Below are 20,442 nucleotides of genomic sequence, written 5' to 3' on the forward strand. Positions count from 1 at the left end.
CACATTTTTGAAGATTTATCTTGGTTTATGATTAATCAGATTAAACCTACATGGAGAAGAAGTGATATTATATACCAACTCTCTGAAAGAGAATGCTGTTGGATTTATGAATTACAAACTGTTTATCCTTGTGGGTTAAATCTGGATAAGAAGTATTAATTTATGCTTTGAATTCCCAGTTAGTATAAAGATTTTTGAATGATTTTCATGAATGGAAACCTTTTTCTTTTCATTGATTATACCACATCATGTGATTAGTGAAACTGTGGTGCCTGATTGGGTTTTTAAACACCATGTGTCTTCTATGATTTTTAGTGGTTCCTTCACCATTTGAATTCTTATGAATGACTCCTTAGTTTGAATGGAGCTGCCTGCTCATGCAATCGACAAGCAAATGTTTATCGGTGTCCTTGTTACAACATATGGGTCTTAGAGGAAAATAGTTTGATGGCAGTAACAGTTTGAAAAAACACCCGAAACAGGCAAAGACAATGACAAAACGCAGCTGCCAGGTGATGGAATAAAGTATTTAACATTGGACTGTAGGGGATACAAAGATACATTTTTCCTTTCTTCACTTTTTGTACGTTGGATGTTTTGCACAAAAAAAATAAAAAAATGGACTATATGGTCCAATGATTATATATTTCAGCAGCAAGTGAAGTTCAAGGATAGTGCATATTCTAATGTGATGCCATTGTTAATATTATGAAAGCCCTCTTTTCTAAATCTATACATGTAATCTGACCTGAGTATTTTACCTATGTTGAAAGTTGGGTTCATTGGTTTTTTATGCAATTTGTTTTTGTCGTTTTTAAATAATCTCCATTTCTCATGTCGACTTTGAAGGAGTAATTTTAAAGAGTTTATGCACAAACTCCAGTTTATGGGACTAATGGAATTAGCTGAGTGTTAAAACTTAATAGGGATGTGCATTCGTTTAGAACGAATTAGGCAGTTTCAATGAAATTGCCTTATTCGTCCTGGTTTGTGAGACCCGAATCCCGAAACAGATTTTCAGGAAATTCGGGAAAAATTCGTTTTTCGGGTTAGAGCGGGGGGGAGGAAGGGCACATTTATTTTAAAAAAAACCCAAACACACCCAACCCTTCAAATTTACTTAATTACAACCCCCCCCATCCCGATCTCCCCCCCCCCCCAAGACTTACTGAAAGCCCTGGTGGTCTTCTGGGGTGGAACTGGAACAGGGAAAGCATTTATGGATGTAACTTTCATATTCTGAAAGTATTTTATGTATTTATTTATTTTTATATACTGACATTTGATCTGGGATATCATATCGGTTTACATTCAGGTACTGTGGGTATTTCCCAATCCCCAGAAGGCTTACAATCTAAGTTTTGTACCTGAGGCAATGTAGGGTAAAGTAACTTGCCCAAGGTCACAAGGTGTGAGAGTGGGACTCGAACCCTGGCCTCCTGGTTCATAGCCCCCTGCTCTAATCACTAGGCTTTTTCCTCCCTGAACATAATTAAGACATCGACTGTTTATTTACACATTATAATTTATAATAACTTACATATACCTGAGCATAATGACTTATAGAACATAAGTGACTTATGGAGTGATATAGAATAACTTGCATATACCTGGACATCAGTGATTATAGAACATCCATAACTTATAGAGTAATTTATAATAACTTACATATACCTGGACATCAGTGATTATAGAACATCCATAACTTATAGAGTAATTTATAATAACTTACATATACCTGGAAATCAGTGACTTATAGAACATAAGTGACTTATGGAGTAATTTATAATAACTTACATATACCTGGACATCAGTGATTATAGAACATCCATAACTTATAGAGTAATTTATAATAACTTGCATATACCTGGACATCAGTGATTATAGAACATCCATAACTTATAGAGTAATTTATAATAACTTACATATACCTGGAAATCAGTGACTTATAGAACATAAGTGACTTATGGAGTAATTTATAATAACTTGCATATACCTGGAAATCAGTGATTATAGAACATCCATAACTTAGAGAGTAATTTATAATAACTTACATATACCTGGAAATCAGTGATTATAGAACATCCATAACTTATAGAGTAATTTATAATAACTTACATATACCTGGAAATCAGTGACTTACAGAACATCCATAACTTATAGAGTAATTTATAATAACTTACATATACCTGGAAATCAGTGACTTATAGAACATAAGTGACTTATGGAGTAATTTATAATAACTTACATATACCTGGACATCAGTGATTATAGAACATCCATAACTTATAGAGTAATTTATAATAACTTGCATATACCTGGACATCAGTGATTATAGAACATCCATAACTTATAGAGTAATTTATAATAACTTACATATACCTGGAAATCAGTGACTTATAGAACATAAGTGACTTATGGAGTAATTTATAATAACTTGCATATACCTGGAAATCAGTGATTATAGAACATCCATAACTTAGAGAGTAATTTATAATAACTTACATATACCTGGAAATCAGTGACTTATAGAACATAAGTGACTTATGGAGTAATTTATAATAACTTACATATACCTGGAAATCAGTGACTTATAGAACATAAGTGACTTATGGAGTAATTTATAATAACTTACATATACCTGGAAATCAGTGACTTATAGAACATAAGTGACTTATGGAGTAATTTATAATAACTTACATATACCTGGAAATCAGTGACTTATAGAACAATTTATAATAACTTACATATACCTGGAAATCAGTGACTTATAGAACAATTTATAATAACTTACATATACCTGGAAATCAGTGACTTATAGAACATAAGTGACTTATGGAGTAATTTATAATAACTTACATATACCTGGACATCAGTGATTATAGAACATCCATAACTTATAGAGTAATTTAGAATAACTTACATATACCTGGAAATCAGTGACTTATAGAACATAAGTGACTTATGGAGTAATTTATAATAACTTACATATACCTGGAAATCAGTGACTTATAGAACATAAGTGACTTATGGAGTGATATAGAATAACTTACATATACCTGGAAATCAGTGACTTATAGAACATCCATAACCTATAAAGTAATTTATAATAACTTACATATACCTGGAAATCAGTGACTTATAAAACATCCATAACTTATAGAGTAATTTATAATAACTTACATATACCTGAACATAATGACTTATAGAACATAAGTGACTTATGGAGTAATTTATAATAACTTACATATACCTGGAAATCAGTGACTTATAAAACATAAGTGACTTATGGAGTAATTTATAATAACTTACATATACCTGGAAATCAGTGACTTATAAAATATAAGTGACTTATGGAGTAATTTATAATAACTTACATATACCTGGAAATCAGTGACTTATAGAACATAAGTGACTTATGGAGTAATTTATAATAACTTACATATACCTGGAAATCAGTGACTTATAGAACATAAGTGACTTATGGAGTAATTTATAATAACTTACTTATACCTGGAAATCAGTGACTTATAGAACATAAGTGACTTATGGAGTAATTTATAATAACTTACATATACCTGGAAATCAGTGACTTATAGAACAATTTATAATAACTTACATATACCTGGAAATCAGTGACTTATAGAACATAAGTGACTTATGGAGTAATTTATAATAACTTACATATACCTGGAAATCAGTGACTTATAGAACATAAGTGACTTATGGAGTAATTTATATTATAGAACATAAGTGACTTATGGAGTAATTTATAATAACTTACATATACCTGGAAATCAGTGACTTATAGAACAATTTATAATAACTTACATATACCTGGAAATCAGTGACTTATAGAACATAAGTGACTTATGGAGTAATTTATAATAACTTACATATACCTGGAAATCAGTGACTTATAGAACATAAGTGACTTATGGAGTAATTTATAATAACTTACATATACCTGGAAATCAGTGACTTATAGAACAATTTATAATAACTTACATATACCTGGAAATCAGTGACTTATAGAACATAAGTGACTTATGGAGTAATTTATAATAACTTACATATACCTGGAAATCAGTGACTTATAGAACAATTTATAATAACTTACATATACCTGGAAATCAGTGACTTATAGAACATAAGTGACTTATGGAGTAATTTATAATAACTTACATATACCTGGAAATCAGTGACTTATAGAACATAAGTGACTTATGGAGTAATTTATAATAACTTACATATACCTGGAAATCAGTGACTTATAGAACATAAGTGACTTATGGAGTAATTTATAATAACTTACATATACCTGGAAATCAGTGACTTATAGAACATAAGTGACTTATGGAGTAATTTATAATAACTTACATAAACCTGGAAATCAGTGACTTATAGAACATAAGTGACTTATGGAGTAATTTATAATAACTTACATATACCTGGAAATCAGTGACTTATAGAACATAAGTGACTTATGGAGTAATTTATAATAACTTACATATACCTGGAAATCAGTGACTTATAGAACATAAGTGACTTATGGAGTAATTTATAATAACTTACATATACCTGGAAATCAGTGACTTATAGAACATAAGTGACTTATGGAGTAATTTATAATAACTTACATATACCTGGAAATCAGTGACTTATAGAACATAAGTGACTTATGGAGTAATTTATAATAACTTACATATACCTGGAAATCAGTGACTTATAGAACATAAGTGACTTATGGAGTAATTTATAATAACTTACATATACCTGGAAATCAGTGACTTATAGAACATAAGTGACTTATGGAGTAATTTATAATAACTTACATATACCTGGAAATCAGTGACTTATAGAACATAAGTGACTTATGGAGTAATTTATAATAACTTACATATACCTGGAAATCAGTGACTTATAAAACATAAGTGACTTATGGAGTAATTTATAATAACTTACATATACCTGGAAATCAGTGACTTATAAAATATAAGTGACTTATGGAGTAATTTATAATAACTTACATATACCTGGAAATCAGTGACTTATAGAACATAAGTGACTTATGGAGTAATTTATAATAACTTACATATACCTGGAAATCAGTGACTTATAGAACATAAGTGACTTATGGAGTAATATACCTGAACATGAGTAAAGTTAAGGGGGTCATTTATCAAAGTGCTATAATGGCGTTTTCACATGCAAAAACGCCATTAATGCATGCAAAAGCACCATAACGCATGGTGTGATACAAATAAGAAAAAGGGGAGCATATTGGGGTGGGATTTTTGGCCAAGTGGGCTGGGCTCACAGTTTTGCAAAGCCCTATCGCACAGCTTTAACGCGAATTTTAATTAACTACACCTTTTTCATTTGCGTAAAGCTGTGCGATAGGAATTTGCAAAACTGTGAGCCCACAAATCCTCCCCTCTTTGTTATTTGCATCGCATCATGTGTTATGGTGCTTTTTGCATGTGTTAATGGCATTTTTTGCATGCGAAAACACCATATAGCACTTTGATAAATGACCCCCTAAGTTAGGTAAACGTTTGTGTTACTGAGCATAAATAAGACATTGGCTTCCTGTTTTCATATTGTTACTTATGGGGTGAATTAAATGACTTATATAATAGCTTTGAGATGTTAGGATTTTGCATGTGGTAAGGTGAAAATAAAATGATGATGGCGAAGAGGTTTCACTATTTACAGTGATTATAACGGGAGTGTCTGTGGAAGTTGCCTGGGCGATTGGGGGGGCGTTGGGATCCAGGTGTTTGGAGGAGGGAAACAGGGTGACGTTAGGGTGATGTGAAGAGGAAAATAGGGTGATGTGTGTTTACAATATGGAGTGGATTTGCGGGGAAGGATGGGCGCATAAAGGGTTAGCGTGGGAATGGTTGATATGCTTATGTGGTTAGTGTTCAAGGTTTGGTGTGTGGGGCATTTAACGGGGTACAGACGGGGGAGGAGGGGTAGGATCGCTTCATAGACAGGGGGGAGGGGCAGGTTCGCTTCATGGACAGGGGGGAGGGGCAGGTTCGCTTCATAGACAGGGGGAGGGGCAGGTTCGCTTCATGGACAGGGGGGAGGGGCAGGTTCGCTTCATAGAGGTACTTACAGCAAGTTATGTGCCCCCACCTGCACCTGCACCAGGAATGAAGCCATCTGGGGCTACTAAACAAGTTCACTTCTTTAGAGCCAGGTTTACCAAGCATCTTTTTTCTCCTTCTTGTGTCTACAGGAAAAAAGCTTAGTAAGGGAAGTCCTTACTCCCGGAAAGTGCTCCTTTTAATCTCATTCTATCATAGTCTCTTCTTATACTTAAATGCTGCTGCGGTCGGGGTTTTTTTTTTTTAATCGGTCTCTTCCCACTAATTATGAGAAATTATCTTGCACAGATCCCGAGATGCAGAATGTAAAAAGCTCCAGCAAAGGGCAGGCAGGTGCGCGCGCGAGGGACCGGGCGCTCTGCCAGGCCGCGTGCCGCTCCTTTTCCCGCTCTTCCCTCCTTTGGGTACTGATTATCGCGCTCCCTCCTCGAGCGTTTCCTCTCCTGCTTTTCGCATTCGTCTTTGTTTCCCGCGGCTCCTAATCTCCGTTACCCTCCTGAGGGAGAGTCGCGTGAACGCGCCCAGGAGTGCCCCCCCCCCCTCTTTCTCTTTCCGCGTCCAAAACAAACGGCCGCGTGAGGCGCACGAGCCTATCGGCGCGGGGGGAGGGGCGAGCGCGCGCCCCGGCGGCCGTTGGAGGCTCCGGGGCGGTGCGTGCGTGCGCGCCCCCGCCCTTCTCCAGTGTGTGTGTGTGTGCGCGCGCGCGCGCGCGAGTGTTTTTTAAAGATGGCCGGAGCGGCGGCGCCCCTCTACTGTGTCTGCCGGCAGCCGTACGACGTGAGCCGCTTCATGATCGAGTGCGACATCTGCAAGGACTGGTTCCACGGCAGGTGAGGCGCCCGCAGCGCCGCCGGCGCGGGCCCGGCCCGCTCGGAGGGGCTTTCAGCACCTTCCGGCGGTCGAGAGCTCCCGGGGGGCGGGAGGGGGGAGGGAGGCACCCAGGGCTGGCGGGGAGGCTCGAGAGGAAAACACGGGTGCCGGGGGGGGGAGGGGCTGCGAGAGCCTGCACGGGTGAAGAGGGTGGGAGCCAAACAAGAGAAGTCCAGAGGTGAGAGGAAGGAAGGGGTTTGAAAGAGCGAGAGAGACCCTGAGCTCGGGGGAGTGGGAAAGAGAGAACTTTTCAGAGGGGGGGACGGGGACGGTGAGGGAAGGGTTGGGGAGGTGGCTGGTGGAGAGTAAAGAGAGAGGGAGGGAGGGGAGACATTAAGTAGACTTCCAAGGTGTAGAGAGAGGGGGAAAGTCTCGAGGAGGGTGGCGAGAAGCTGAGGGAATCCCAGGAGTGTGCGTGGGCGGAGGAGGCTCACTCTAGAGCCGGGCAGGAGCCTCCTGCCTCCAGCCTGGTGCAAGCGGGGGGGCGGGGGGGAGATCACCTGCAGCTGGGACGGACGGCGATGTTGTGCTGTGGGTCCCAGTACAAAGGAAACGCAGGGCTGGAGGTGGACAGCGAGGGATTCCAGCAGGAGAGGCTGCAATGCCACGGGGAAGGAGGACCCGGTCCAACGCCAACATGCGTCTTGTAGGCCTTACATTTAGTCCTCTCTTTCTTCTATTCCAATGGATTGTTTCAGTACTACACTGGGGTGTGTATTAAAAAGAAAATCGGAGCTAGAGTTGTATCTCAGCCCATGCTAGGAGAGATACTGCAAATCCGATACACCACCAAACAGTTCATTCGGTTTCAAAGGGGAGCAAGTTAGGAAATGATTGATGTACCAAGATTCAAGATGTTTATCTTTGTCAGCATGAAGCTTTCGTGAGGAAAATAACTAAACTTTGTTCCTGTTTCTGCCCTTAATACTTTTGCAGAACTGTCTAAATCTGTGCAGTTGGAGAATTTCTAATGCACTCTTTCCTGTGTAGTGGTGATGTACATCTGTTTTGAAGGTCCTGAGTGAGGGTTTGCTGGGGTGATAGCTGCTGATGAGAAGTCTGCTTGACTGTGTGTTTTTGTAATCTGAGTGTGGATAAAGGGCAGGGGGCGGGAGAGGATTACAGGCATTTAAACAAAGAAACAAGTTAGGAAGTAGCATGTAAAGTCTGACTTTCTAGCATTTTGTGCCTTTTTTTTTTAAGTTCCTTCTAGTTACAGGAAGCAGTTTCCTGTACTCTGGTTTCTGAACTTTCTTTGTAATCTTATTTTGGAGCAAAGTTGTGCTGTGATTGTAGGAAGTGCTTTTGATTGACAGTAAAGCTGCCAGGACATTTAAATACCCCCATTTAACAAAAACAAGCATAGAGAGGAACGCTGCTGTGCCTCTGCTGGCCTTGCATGGAAAAAACAGGCACTAGGAACATGGCCAGAGTTTTTTTTCCTTTTCAGTTAAGAAGCCAGACTAGACCCTGTTCTTTCAACTTCTTAGAAGTTTGCCATTTAAAACTTTTTTTTTTTTTGGTCCATGTGTATGTCCATCATGTCGCCGTAGCCCTTAATTCTCCTGTTTAGCTCCATTTTACTCCAATCATGCTTATTAAGCCTGTTTATTGTTGATTGTTATTTATTTATTTATTTATTCGTTTCTTGTATCTTATAATCTTATTTGTTATTTGTAATAATTTTACAATTTTTAATGTTTAATTTCTAACTTGTCCTCGGCTCTATCTATAAGTTCTCAGCGTTATCAATAAGCTCCCATGATGTTAGACATGTTATTTGTACCCTCTTGTTCGATAGAATGTGCCATGTAATTTCAAACTTTGGTTCTATGTAAACCGACGTGATATGTACCAGTACATGAACATCGGTATATAAAAGCCCTTAAATAAATAAATAAATGTTTGCTGTTGTAGGACCAATATTGAGTTAAAAATATTTAAAAGTTTGAAATGATTTTTATTTTTTTTTTATTGTTGTGGGTTTTTGTGATCCAGCAGTTGCCTCCTGCTCCATCAGAACCAGGGCTGGAATCTGGCACCAGGAATCTTTATTTACAACTATCTGAGGGTTTTCTCCCTATTTTATGTAACCCCTCCAATTCCCAATATTCCTATTATAGTAATTGTAGTTACAAATCTGGACCAGGGGCTACGCACCAGGGATACTTCCAGAATCTTGCAATCACTGACCCTGAATCCAGTCTCCAGGTATCGCCCTTAAGCAATGACCAGGACTTCAGAATCTCCAGCCAAACTGGGAACTTTCTGTATGCAGTGTAGATTACTTGCCATCTGGGCCACGGGGCTGGCCCTGGTGAAGTGTTTTTTCTAAAACACATTTCAATTGGATTTTTAGTTTTTATTCAAATAGTGTCATATTGAACTGGACAAAGATTGGAACTAAGGTTAGTGATCAGATTTTTTTTTCCATTTATAGAATTCACATAGTTAATAGAGATAAGCAATATACATGTTCAGAGATGAGCAATACACATGTTCAGAACCAAGGCCTGAATCAGAACAATTAATTAATTAATTTATTTATTTATTTAACATTTTTCTATACTGACCTTCATGGTTAAATACCATATCAGGACGGTTTACATCGAACAGGGGTAAAAAATAACTAGGTAAAGGAAGAAACAAAGTTACATTAAACGAGGACCGTGAACTTGGAAGCTTAGGTAGCTGGAAGAAAAAAGATAGTTAAGTTAAAAGGAGAAATAACAAATTCCGGACTAGAGATAGTTCGGATTAGAGTTAATGGCTTAAAAAAAAAAAGCAAGAAAAAAATCGCTTCTCCTTCAGCCACATATATACCAGAGAAGAACAGATGCTGTTATCCCATCTATCCATTGGAAAGATTCATTGATTTAATTACAAACTGCCTCTCCCAGAGAGGTGGAAGAAACACATTTTCTTCATCCATGCAAATATCTTTCTTATGGAGTTTTATAAAGTTCTCAGGTTGCTCAGGATCTTAAAGATAACATTTTTATATGCAAATTTATTTAATTATCTGTTTTTGGTTTTTTTTTAATATCCTGCTTTTCAGTACTTTAAAGTGGATTACATTCAGGTACTGTAGGTATTTCCTTGGTAGTTAGCAAGATAAAGAAGTAAGGGGTAGATTTTAATAAAGTACGCACACGTGTACTTTTGTTCGTGCACCAGGTGCGAACAAGAGTACGCCGGATTTTAAGAGATACGCGCGTATCCTTTAAAATCCAGGATTGACGCGCGCAAGGCTGTGCAAAATCGGCAGCCTGTGTACGCCAAGCGGCGTAGCCTGCCTCGGAGGGAACTTTCCTTCCACCACCACCCCCCCGCACCTTCCTCTCCCTTCCCCTATCTAACCCACCCCCCAGCCCTATCTAAACCCCTCCTACCTTTGTTGGCAAAGTTACGCCTGCTGGGACGGCTGCTGGCGCGCGATTCCCTGGCCCGAGAGCAGTTTCGGAGGCCTCGGCAACGCCCCGGGCCGGAACCACGCCCCTGACACGCCCCCCAGGAAAGCCCCGGGACTTACGCGCGTCCGGGGCTTGCGCGCGCCGCCGAGCCTATTCAACATAGGCTCGGCGCGCACAGGGGGAGCTTGGGGCAGGGTTTTGGGGGGTACGCGCGTATCTTACGTGCGCACCCCTTTGAAAATCTGCCCCTAAGAGTAGCTCCCAAACTTAATATTTCTCATGATTAGAAATTTTCTTTGTGAATCTGTGTAGTGCAAGCTTTCAAGAAAAGTTATGTAAAAATAGTTATCTATTTGGTATACTATTTCAACCATAAAAGTAGCTTAAGCTCAGGACAAAATAAACCCCCCCCCCCCCCCCCAAAAAAACCCAAAACCTATATGGTAAATTAGAAACATTTAAAGCGGATACTATTTTTCCTAACCTTACTTTTTTTTATACCATCTTTCTAGTGAAAGCTCTTTGTTGGGTACAAAACGCACAACACTTAATATAATATAATGCAGGAGAACCCAAAAACATAAGTATTCACAGTGAGACAAAATAAACTACAATAAATAACATAACTGCTAAACTGATCAAAATAAATTTAAAAGCAAAAAATTAACAAACATATTAGTTTCGATATAAATCAATTTAAATGCTAAAAGAAAAGCCTAAGCTTTATTTTATAAAAATCAAATAGCCAAGTTACAGGACCCCAGACGATAGGGATTCATAAAGGAATGATTCTGTTAGTTTCATTTTATTGTATTTTTAGTGCATGCAAGATCCAATATAGAAAGTGACAGATACTACTTTCTAAACATCGGAAATTCAGTACCAGCGCAATGCAATCCAAAATATCTGACAAGCTCAACTAAGTTCTTTATGTAGGTGATAAAAATGGTAGAGCAGGGAGGATCAGTGAATATTGATATATGGACCTCTGTAAAGCTTCTGACACTGTCCTGGGGAGTATAGGAGTATGAGAACTATGAGCAGCAGCACACTGGCTGGTGATCAGTGTAGTCCATTCTGATGATGCTAAACTGACCAGTAGTGTATCTCAAGGCTTGCTTCTTTTGAATATCTTTATTAATGACATTGCATAGAGGTTTGTTTGAAAATATGCTTATTTGCTTATGTCTTTTTAGTGCTGGGAAAAATAGTGGCAACTGTTATAAAGAGTAAAATCATAGAACTTACAGATAGACAAGATTTAATGGGACACAGCCGGCATGGATTTGCCCAAGGGAAGTCTCTCCACAAATCTACACTTTTTTTTTGAAGGGGTGAATAAGCATGTGGATAAAGGTGAACTAGTAGATGCATTTGGATTTTCAGAAGGCGTTTGACAAAATCCCTCATGAGAGGCTTCTAAGAAAACTAAAGTCATGGGATAGGAGGCAATGTCCTTTCGTGGATTACAAACTGGTTAAAAGACAGGAAACAGAAAGTAGGATTAAATGGTCAATTTTCTCAGTGGAAAAGGGTAAACAGTGGAGTGCCTCAGGGATCTGTACTTGGACTGGTGCTTTTCAATATATTTATAAATGATCTGGAAAGGGGTACGACGAGGTCATCAAATTTGCAGATGATACAAAATTATTCAGAGTAGTTAAATCACAAGTGGATTGTGATAAATTGTAGGAAGACCTTGTGAGACTGGAAAATTGGGCATCCAAATGGCAGATGAAATTTAATGTGGACAAGTTCAAGATGATCCATATGGGGAAAAATAACCCTTGCTGTAGTTACACAATGTTAGGTTCTGTCTTAGGAGTCACCACCCAGGAAACAGATCTGGGCATCATAGTTGATATTACATTGAAATCATTGACTCAGTGTGCTGTGGCGGCTAAAAATGCAAACATTGTTAGGGATTATTAGGGAGGGAATGGCAAATAAAATGGAGGATGTCATAATGCCTCTGTATCGTATGGTTATACTGCACCTTGAATACTGTGTACAATTCTGGTCGCCGCATCTCAAAAAAGGTATAATTGCACTGGAGAAGGTACAGAGAAGGGTGACCAAAATGATAAAGGGGATGGGAACAGTTCCCCTATGAGGAAAGACTAAAGAGGTTAGGGCTGTTCAGCTTGGAGAAGAGACGGCCGGGGGTAAAGTCTACAAAATTATGAAAAGACTTGAACAGGTAAATGAAAAATGGTTATTTACTCTTTCAGATAATACAAGGACTAGGGGGCACTCCATGACGTTAGGAAGTAGCACATATGATGAAAAGATTTATATTCGGACAACAACCAACAAGAACTGAGTTGCACAAGCTGGATAAACATGCATGGGAGTAGCTTGTTATGATGGTGGTTACTACCCCTAAACAATTAGCTAGATACTTCACTCAGATGCAACTCCAGCACTACTAACTACATCGATGGCGGGGGTGGACGGGAAATAGAACAAAAAAGTCACTTACAAAGGGACAAGAGTGAAAGATAAGTATGCGGGAAAAAAAAAGTGAAAGCTTGCTGGGCAGACTGGATGGACCGTTTGGTCGTCTTCTGCTGTCATTTCTATGTTTCTATGTAAAACCAGAGAAAATTCTCTCACTCGGTGCACAATCAAGCTGTGGAATTTGTTGCCAGAGGATGTGGTTAATGTAACTAGTTTATTTATTTAGACATTTTATATAACCATCGTTCCATGTAAAAGATCACAACAGTTGGGGGGGGGGGGGGGGCGCATGCTGCTCTATTATTTGTGTTTCACGTTCTTTGTATTGATGCAGTATTCCTCAATAAAGATATATTGAAAAAAAGATCACAATGGTTTACAAAAGTAACATTCATAGCTATAAGTCAACAATGACAGTGAAGAAGGTAGTTTTCATAAATAGGCATTGACGTCTATAAATCAAATTCTTCCCGTACATTTGAATCAAGGTTTGATATGGTCGAGGGTTAAAGAAAGTTAAAATAGAATAATATAACGGACTTCACATTTTAGTTATTATGTTGTATTGATTATTTCATCCTGTTAGTACTTTGGTTAGTATCTTTTGACCTTCTTGTTTATTTCTCATTCAGATGTTTTAAGTTAGGTTATATGCATTTTTGAATAGCCATGCTTTTAGCTCACATTTAAATCTTTGTCTGGTATTAACCGTACCATCTCAGGTAGGGAGTTCTATAGCTTTGGACCCGCTGTGGAAAACACACAATCTCTTACTTGCATCAGATATGTGCTCCGTATTGTAGGAACAGTCAGTAGTCCTTTATGTGTGTGTGTGGTTGTATTGTCAAACCTATCATGCCAGTGTTACTGGAATTCATGATTTTGAATATTAGTTTTACTACCTTAAATTGTATTCAGGCTTTGCAATGCAGAAAGATCAATGAGAGTGTAATATGATCAGATTTTCTGGTTCCTAACGATAGTCTTGCTGAGGCATTTTGTAATAATTGTAATGGTTTTAATAGACATGCTGGAAGACAGTGTAATAATGAGTTACAGTAGTCTAGGTTTGAGAAAATTAGGATTTGCAAGACAGTACGAAAGTCTTCAAATGTTAATAAAGATTTCAATCAATGTAATATGTGCAACTTGGCATAACCTGTAGTAACTAATTTATTGATGTGTTTTCATTGTTGGATACCTCGATCCCGCACTTCATTTGAGGGAGTAATTTGGAAAATACCCAGGTCCACAGCCGATGGTTTTACTATCGAAGACTTTTTGCTTAACCAAATGATTTCAGTCTTTTTGGTTTTTAATATTTAAGTTGCTTTAGTTCCTGCTGTAGTGCTTTCATATAGGTTGAGTGTCTGCTGTATTTTCAAATGATTTGGAGAAAGGCATGTGAAATTGTATGTCAGCATTATAAGAAGGTAATTCCTAATTTCACCAGTAATTTACACGGTGGGATCATATAGATATTGAAAAGTGTTTACACAAGGGCTGAGCCTTGAGGGACACCTGTATCAATATGAGAAGTATCAGAAATGTGATTGACCAATGTGACTTGGAATGTTCTTTTAGATAGAAAGGAGGAGAACACAGCCAGCTGTTGGCACTGCAGGGTATGGGCCACAGTGTCAAAGGCAGCTGTTAGGTTGAGTACTATGAGAAAATAAGAATCATCAGCATCAAACCCTCGTAAACAGTCCATTAATGTAAGGAGTAATGTTTCAGTTGAATGATTTTTTTTTTCTAAACCCAGATTGATTAGGGAAGAGAATATCTTGGTCTTCCAGATGATTTACTAGTTGGGATAACACTGCTTTTCAAGTACTTTTGAGAGAAAGGACAAGTTGGATTATTGCGCGATAGTTGTCCCAGTCGTTGATTCTACCAGTCTTATTTTTTAGAATTGGCTTTATTACTGTTTTGTTTTAATCTCTGTGGCATGATTAAGGATGTAATTGTCAGAGTGATAACTCTGTGTACCTGTTTCAAGGAACTGGCAGGAATTGGGTCACGTGGATGAATAACAGGTTTCATTTTAGCAATGATTTAATCTATTTCTAGATTAGTTACACTGTCGAACATGGACCAATTTACCTGGTTGTGTGGATCTTCTGGTACTTTTGTAGGAGAACAGATTGCGAACTGAGTTTTCAACTTATTGGTTTTGTTTAAAAATGATGTGGCATATTGATTGCAGGTGGCCTTTGAGAAGTTATAGTTTCTCGAGATGGAAGAGGATGGGTCCTTAATTTAAGTGTTTTACAACATGAAAGAGCAGTTTAGAATTTAAATATTACCCTGTGAATCTGTTTAGCATAGTAACTTTTTTTTTGTTTTGTTTTATTGGTTAGAGCAGTGGTTCTCAACTTTTTTTCAGCTGGGACACACCTGACAGAGGGTTCTCACATGCATGACACACTGAACATGTGACAGTCACAGGGTTAAATGTAAATATATATTCTGCATCCTTAGGAATCCCCTCGACCCCCAACAATGGGTGCAGAGCAGAACTAGGGCATTATCCATACAACTCACCATACAAAAAAGATATTCTGGTTCTGATGGCATCTCAGTAAAAGCAAAACAAACTCCCTTTACTGGCAGGCACAATACCCCTCCTTATGAAAAGACAGTAATTTCCCACTAATGCATGTCCTATTGAGAAAGCACAACAAATAAGATTGATAAAAGTGCCTACATGCTAGTAAAATACCTGACCTCAGTCACATACACAGAACTGACCTTGACCAAGTACAGAAAGACCACAAATTATAAATATGGAGCAAACTGAAATGGAAAACCAAAAAAGCCACTCTGCATGCAGTGCGAACCTGGAGAAATGGAAAGAGAAATATAGCACCTAACATAGTCCCAGGATCTGCAATAATGCACACAAACTAACCCGTACAATGTTACACCTGTATTATGGAACACACTCAAACAGTAACAATCCTATCTATGAAAAGGCAACACTGCAAGTATTTAACCAGGCGCTAAACGCTAATTCACCTCCTATTAGAGAAACAGAACAAGGCAAGCTACTTTAGATTAGAGCTGTGCATAGTCAAAGTTAGCACGCAATAACGGGTCAAGGTTAGCGCGAGCTAACTGAAAAAACAAATTTTTCTGAAATTTTGAAAAAATTCTATTCATTTCTCAGTTCCCTTGAACCATACTGAATTAGGAAATTTCATTGAAATTACCTAATTCGGGAAAAACAAATGCACATCTCTACTAGAGATCCCCCCCCCCCCCCCCACACAAAGAAATAATTGTAAAACTATATTAATAAATGTTACAAAACAGCTGATGAACAGAATAACATCCAAAAATTAAAAACTCATAATTATTAAAACATGTCCATATATCAATAAAATATTTCAAAACAGCAGACACATCATATAATGCCCAATAATTTTAAAATCACACAATAGAATATTCTGCTACTATTAACTCATATAATGTAAATAATGTACATATTGTATATAGGCTATTTGCCATAACTCTATACCCTCATTTATTTATATTTCAACTGTTACAATGTTTCATTTATTAACTGTTTATTAATTTATTAATTGTTTAATTAACTTAATTGTTATCTTGTTACAATGTAAAATAGGGCAGTTCTCGCCCAATTCAACCTGTTATCTGGAAACCGATGTGATATCTCGATCGAACGTCGGTATACAAAATAAATAAATAAATATAGAGTTGAGTAGGTGTTATGGATGACCATCATATTTGTCTTGTCAATGGCTGTATTGATTAAGCTTATGTTGACAAAAAGACCTGGTATATATAGTGCGATAGGCAAATTATAGTAAAGCCTTTGAGCACTGAATCCAGATTAATCATCGGTCATTCCTCACCTCTCATTTGTATGTGGGCATTGAAATTGCTTTCTGCTGTAGTGGACATGAGAGAGTGCACCAATAAACATTAACTGTGCACTTATCTGGATCCTGAAGTTAGTCCTCCAACTCTGCAGGGTTTCGGAGTGAATTGTACTCCTTCTTCAGGATAGCTGTAATCAGTTGCTTCAGCTATAAATAGCCCATACTAACGCTTTAGGAGGTGGTCAGTGAGATGCGTTGGAGTCATCGATGCTTGATCGTTATTGCTTGAAGCGATTTACGTACTGCAGTGGTTACCTTATACCGCGTCAGACGGTCTTATACAGAAGGTTACCTTATACCGCGTCTGTGACGCGGTATAAGGTAACCATTGCAGTACGTAGATCGCTTCAAGCAATAACGATCAAGCATCGATGACTCCAACGCATCTCACTGACCACCTCCTAAAGCGTTAGTATGGGCTATTTATAGCTGAAGCAACTGATTACAGCTATCCTGAAGCTCCCTGAAGGAGGAGTACAATTCATTCTGAAACCCTGCAGAGTTGGAGGACTAAGTTCAGGATCCAGATAAGTGCACAGTTAATGTTTATTGGTGCACTCTCTCATGTCCACTACAGCAGAAAGCAATTTCAATGCCCACATACAAATGAGAGGTGAGGAATGACCGATGATTAATCTGGATTCAGTGCTCAAAGGCTTTACTATAATTTGCCTATCGCACTATATACACCAGGTCTTTTTGTCAACATAGGCTTAATCAATACAGCCATTGACAAGACAAATATGATGGTCATCCATAACACCTACTCAACTCATTATATGAGTAATTAGTAGCAGAATATTCTATTGTGTGATTGTTTCAAAGTTTCTGCTTATTACACGGGTATTATAACTCTTGTTCAATAATTTAAAATGGCAGTCAGTCAAGAAAAATAAACTTAAAAAGCCACCTTTACTTAACTCTCTCCAGCAACTCTCCTACTCCTTTCCCATGCAGGCCAATAGCACTCACCAGAAGCAGCACTGCCTGCTGAAGATCTGTCCTCACAGTCCTCTTCCTTAGGGCCCATAACCAGTCTCTCACACACCCACCCGTAACTTCCCTGACCGGTCTCTCTTCCTTCACCCCCCACACACACACACACACGCACACCCCCGTAACTTCCCTGACCAGTCTCTCTTCCCCCTCGCACACACAATGCTCTTGCTACCATTCTACCACACACACACACAAAGCTGCCACTCACCCATCCAGGCATCCAGGTTACTGCTTTTCTTGGACTCCTTTTGTGACTTTAGTTGTTTTGTTATCAACTTCACCTTTTTCCATTGCATTTGTATTTGAGGGGTGACATTCTCATTTCCTTCTGCCACCCCCGGCATCTAGTTTAAATGCCTTATGACATAGGATTTGAATTTATCTCTTAGGATCCTTTTTCTTGCCTCAGACAGATGAAAGCCATCTTTGACAAAGAGCTTTTTACTGTTCCATACAGGGCCCCAGCCCCCTATAAATCCAAAACTTTCTTCCTTACACCAGGTTCTGAGCCATGCATTGAAGTTATCTGTATGGCTTAGCCTCTCCTTCCCCCTTCCATGAACAGGTAACACTTCTGAAAAGGCAATGGTTGTTGCCATGAGGCTAATCTGCTTCGCTAGGGACTGGAAATCTCTCTCTCTCTTGGATGCTGTTTCTAGCAAGGTCATTGGTTCCCAGATGGATGATAATATCAACTTTAGTCTTTGCTTTCTTCTTTGATCTCGTTGACTATTTGAATAGCATTTCTGCTGGCCGATGATCCTGGGAGGCTTATAACTGTAGTGTTTCCCTCTAAAAGAATTCCCAGATTAGTGCCTCTGAGTCACCTGGCACAATGAGCTTTTTCCTTTTGGTTATTGATTGTATTTTAGAATTTCTGCATGCATTGGGTTTCTTCTTTCTTTTCAGATACTACTTCAATCTCTTCCACAAGAGCTTCATCATTATGTAGTAGAGAAGGCATTTTGAACTTGTCACTTGAGAGACTGTGTGTTTTCCGCATCACCGATCTTACTCTACCAGAGCCCACAGTAATCCCATTGATTTTTGTGTTCCTTAATGCTCTGTGTAAGTGTGTGGGGGGGTGGTAGACGTGGGCTGCACTATTGTGTAGAATGGGTGTCTGTGGGTCACAGGACTTATCCTACCTGAGCCCACCGTAAACTTCTTTTCCATTCAGGCCGATACAGTAAGGGCGCGTAAGAAAGTGTGGCAGTGCCGGGCACCCGCTCGTTTGCCGCGCGCACAGTTTGGATCACATACCACTCGATACAGTATTTAAATGGCATGCAAATGCAAGCCGCGTCCATGAAGCGCAATCCATTTTACTGTATAGAGCGCTATAGAGCGCCTATACAGTATCCTGGGTGCGCTGGTACCTGTCATTTCAAATAACATTTGAAATGACAGGTACCAGGAAGTGGATGGTTCTCCTACACTGGGGCATCGGGGTTTGCCAGTCCTCTCTCCCCCCCCCCCCCCCTGAAGCAAGGCGCAGGGCGAAAATTGACTCGACATGTTATTAAAGCAAATAGAAATTGTAGCAAAAGTAAACTTACTGCATGCTTCCAGCAGCCCCAGTCCTCTCTCCCCTCCTCCCGAGGCGCCCACCGCGGCTCCCCTGCCTCCCGGGGGCAGCCGGCGGCGAAAGCGGCTTCCAGCAGCCCCAGTCCTCTCTCCCCTCCTCCAGAGGCGCCCACCGCGGCTCCCCTGCCTCCCGGGGGCAGCCGGCGGCGAAAGCGGCTTCCAGCAGCCCCGCCGACGAAGGTTCATGAGCGCACGCCGTGACCTGAGAGTCACGGCATTCACGCATGCGCCTTCGCTGCTTGAGCCCCAAATTGGACGTGCGCTCATGCGCCTTCGCCGGCGGGGCTGCTGGAAGCCGCTTTCGCCGCCGGCTGCCCCCGGGAGGCAGGGGAGCCGCGGTGGGCTCCCATGTTACTCGCTTGCTCCACTTATTTGACCGGAGCCTGCCTATTGCTGTCACATCCCTCTAATGTCAGGGTCAGGGTAGGTGGTAAATTAGCAGGTTAAAGATGTGGAAAAACAGTTGGTTAAAAAGGTGATAATGGGGCCGCACGTTACTGTATGGGAGGGAATAGCTAATCCGATAGTTTACATATCATATATATATACATGCCGCGGGCGGAAAGGGATACGCGTCGATTTAAAGAAGCGGTAAGGATTGGTAAAAACCGGATAGTGAATCGCGGGTTAGACTTACGCGGCCACATTGTGGGTAGAAAGCGGGTTAGAAACAGGGTAACCGCGGCCGTGCTTTACTGTATCGGCCTGATTGAGTTTTGTTTTTTCTGTGGTAATGGGGAATTAATTACTGAATACTGTGAAGTGGGTGAAACTTTCTTTATGGCCGCCAATTCAGCTTTAACAGTTAACACATGGTGAAGGTTGTTCTCAGGCCCTGTATCTGCAATTAAGTTTCAAAAGACCCTCCCCCAGATTGGTTTGCTAAGTTAAACTTTTTACTTAGCTGGTCACAAGAAGCTTTAGTTCTTCTGTCTCCTGGCTTATCACAGCAGACTAAGGACCTGATAGACCCATGCTAGGCTCAGAATCTCCCACCCTAAGCTAATTACAGCAAGTCACTCTCTGGAAACTTTTTTTCTTATGCCTTAAATGAACCCCACAGCAAATTTATGCACCAATATCAAT

The 20,442-nt window shown here is 39.5% G+C and overlaps 1 protein-coding gene across 1 annotated transcript in view; it reads left to right on the top strand.

The window, feature by feature from the left end:
- The first annotated feature begins 6,829 nt into the window (after positions 1–6,829).
- KDM7A (lysine demethylase 7A) overlaps positions 6,830–20,442 on the top strand; it is a 320,476-nt gene continuing 306,863 nt past the window's right edge. Inside the window, 1 exon segment of the mRNA XM_029597359.1 lies at positions 6,830–6,949. Coding sequence (XP_029453219.1) covers positions 6,846–6,949 — 104 coding nt within the window. The 5' untranslated portion in view covers positions 6,830–6,845.

The sequence above is a fragment of the Rhinatrema bivittatum genome, chromosome 4 (assembly GCF_901001135.1).
Source record: "Rhinatrema bivittatum chromosome 4, aRhiBiv1.1, whole genome shotgun sequence".
NCBI lineage: Eukaryota > Metazoa > Chordata > Amphibia > Gymnophiona > Rhinatrematidae > Rhinatrema > Rhinatrema bivittatum.